At 73.1% G+C, this 970-nt stretch overlaps 1 protein-coding gene across 1 annotated transcript in view; it reads left to right on the top strand.

Annotated features, from left to right (window-relative positions):
* MNEG_15108 (hypothetical protein) overlaps positions 1-970 on the top strand; it is a gene marked incomplete at both ends in the record, with an annotated part of 4386 nt that overhangs the window by 1133 nt on the left and 2283 nt on the right. The window contains 2 exons of the mRNA XM_014036421.1: positions 436-547; positions 782-943. Coding sequence (XP_013891875.1) covers positions 436-547; positions 782-943 — 274 coding nt within the window. The remainder of the gene's footprint in view (positions 1-435; positions 548-781; positions 944-970) is intronic.

Genomic DNA, 970 nt, shown 5'->3' with positions numbered 1-970 from the left:
CCGCCCCGCTCGCCGTGGCCGCCGCCGCCGCGGCCGAAGCGGCGGGCCGCGAACGCATGGGGCCGGCGGTCGAGCCGTGGGCGACGCCGCTGGAGCTGCCAGCGTTCCGCGACGTCAGCCCTGGCAGGCGATTTGTGTGCAGCCCTCTCCTGGGCGGCCCTACCTCCTCCCTTTGCGCCAGCCCCAATGTGGCAGCAGCGGCGGACAAATGTGCAGACGCCGGGCTGTTGCGGTGCAGCCAGGAATGGCCGGCGCGCAGCGCCTGGGGCGGCGCGAGCATGGGCGGCGCCGGGGCTGTACTCGAGCGGAGTTTCAGCCCGGGGCGGCGGTACTGCCGCGCACATGGCAGCCCCATATACTCGTCAGCAGGCGTCTTCGGCCCCGCCCCGCTGCCGCCGGCAGAGGCCGGCCACTGGGGTTGCTTGCGGTCTCCAGGCGCGACTGCGGCTGCGGGGGGCGAGGCGCCGGGGCAGGAAGCCGCCGAGCAGCTGGTGGAAGCCGCCGCGCAGCTGCTCGAGGCGCTGGCGGCGCTGGGTCGGGAGGAGAGGTGCGCGTGGGGCGGGGCGTGCGCTGTTGTTTTGGGCGGCGATGATGCTGTTGGGCGCGTGCGCCCCTTTTGCAACGCTGGGATTGAGGTTGGAGGTGTTGTCGCTCTCTAGCCTCGGATTGAGGGCTTGTTTCAGTTCCAGGGACGTGCTTGTTGTGGCGCAAAAAATCACTCTCTGAGCACCACCGTCTCTCCGCCTGCCGCATGGCATGTCGCCACTACCCCCCCCCCCAGGTTCCACCCCGCCATCCTTGCGGCCACCGAGGGCGGCGCGCTGCTGCCGGCGCTGCTGGCCGCCGCGCGCGGCGCCGGGCGCGCGGCGCTGCAGCAGCCGCTGGTGCGGCTGGCGGTGGCGCTGGCGTGCCTGGGTGATGACGTGACACGCCACGCGCTGATGTGAGCGGAATGCGGGGGGACGGGGGG

Source organism: Monoraphidium neglectum (genome assembly GCF_000611645.1).
Source record: "Monoraphidium neglectum strain SAG 48.87 unplaced genomic scaffold scaffold05038, whole genome shotgun sequence".
Taxonomy (NCBI): domain Eukaryota; kingdom Viridiplantae; phylum Chlorophyta; class Chlorophyceae; order Sphaeropleales; family Selenastraceae; genus Monoraphidium; species Monoraphidium neglectum.
Note: the sequence above shows the minus strand (reverse complement) of the source record. Positions and strands in the feature narration are given on the sequence as shown.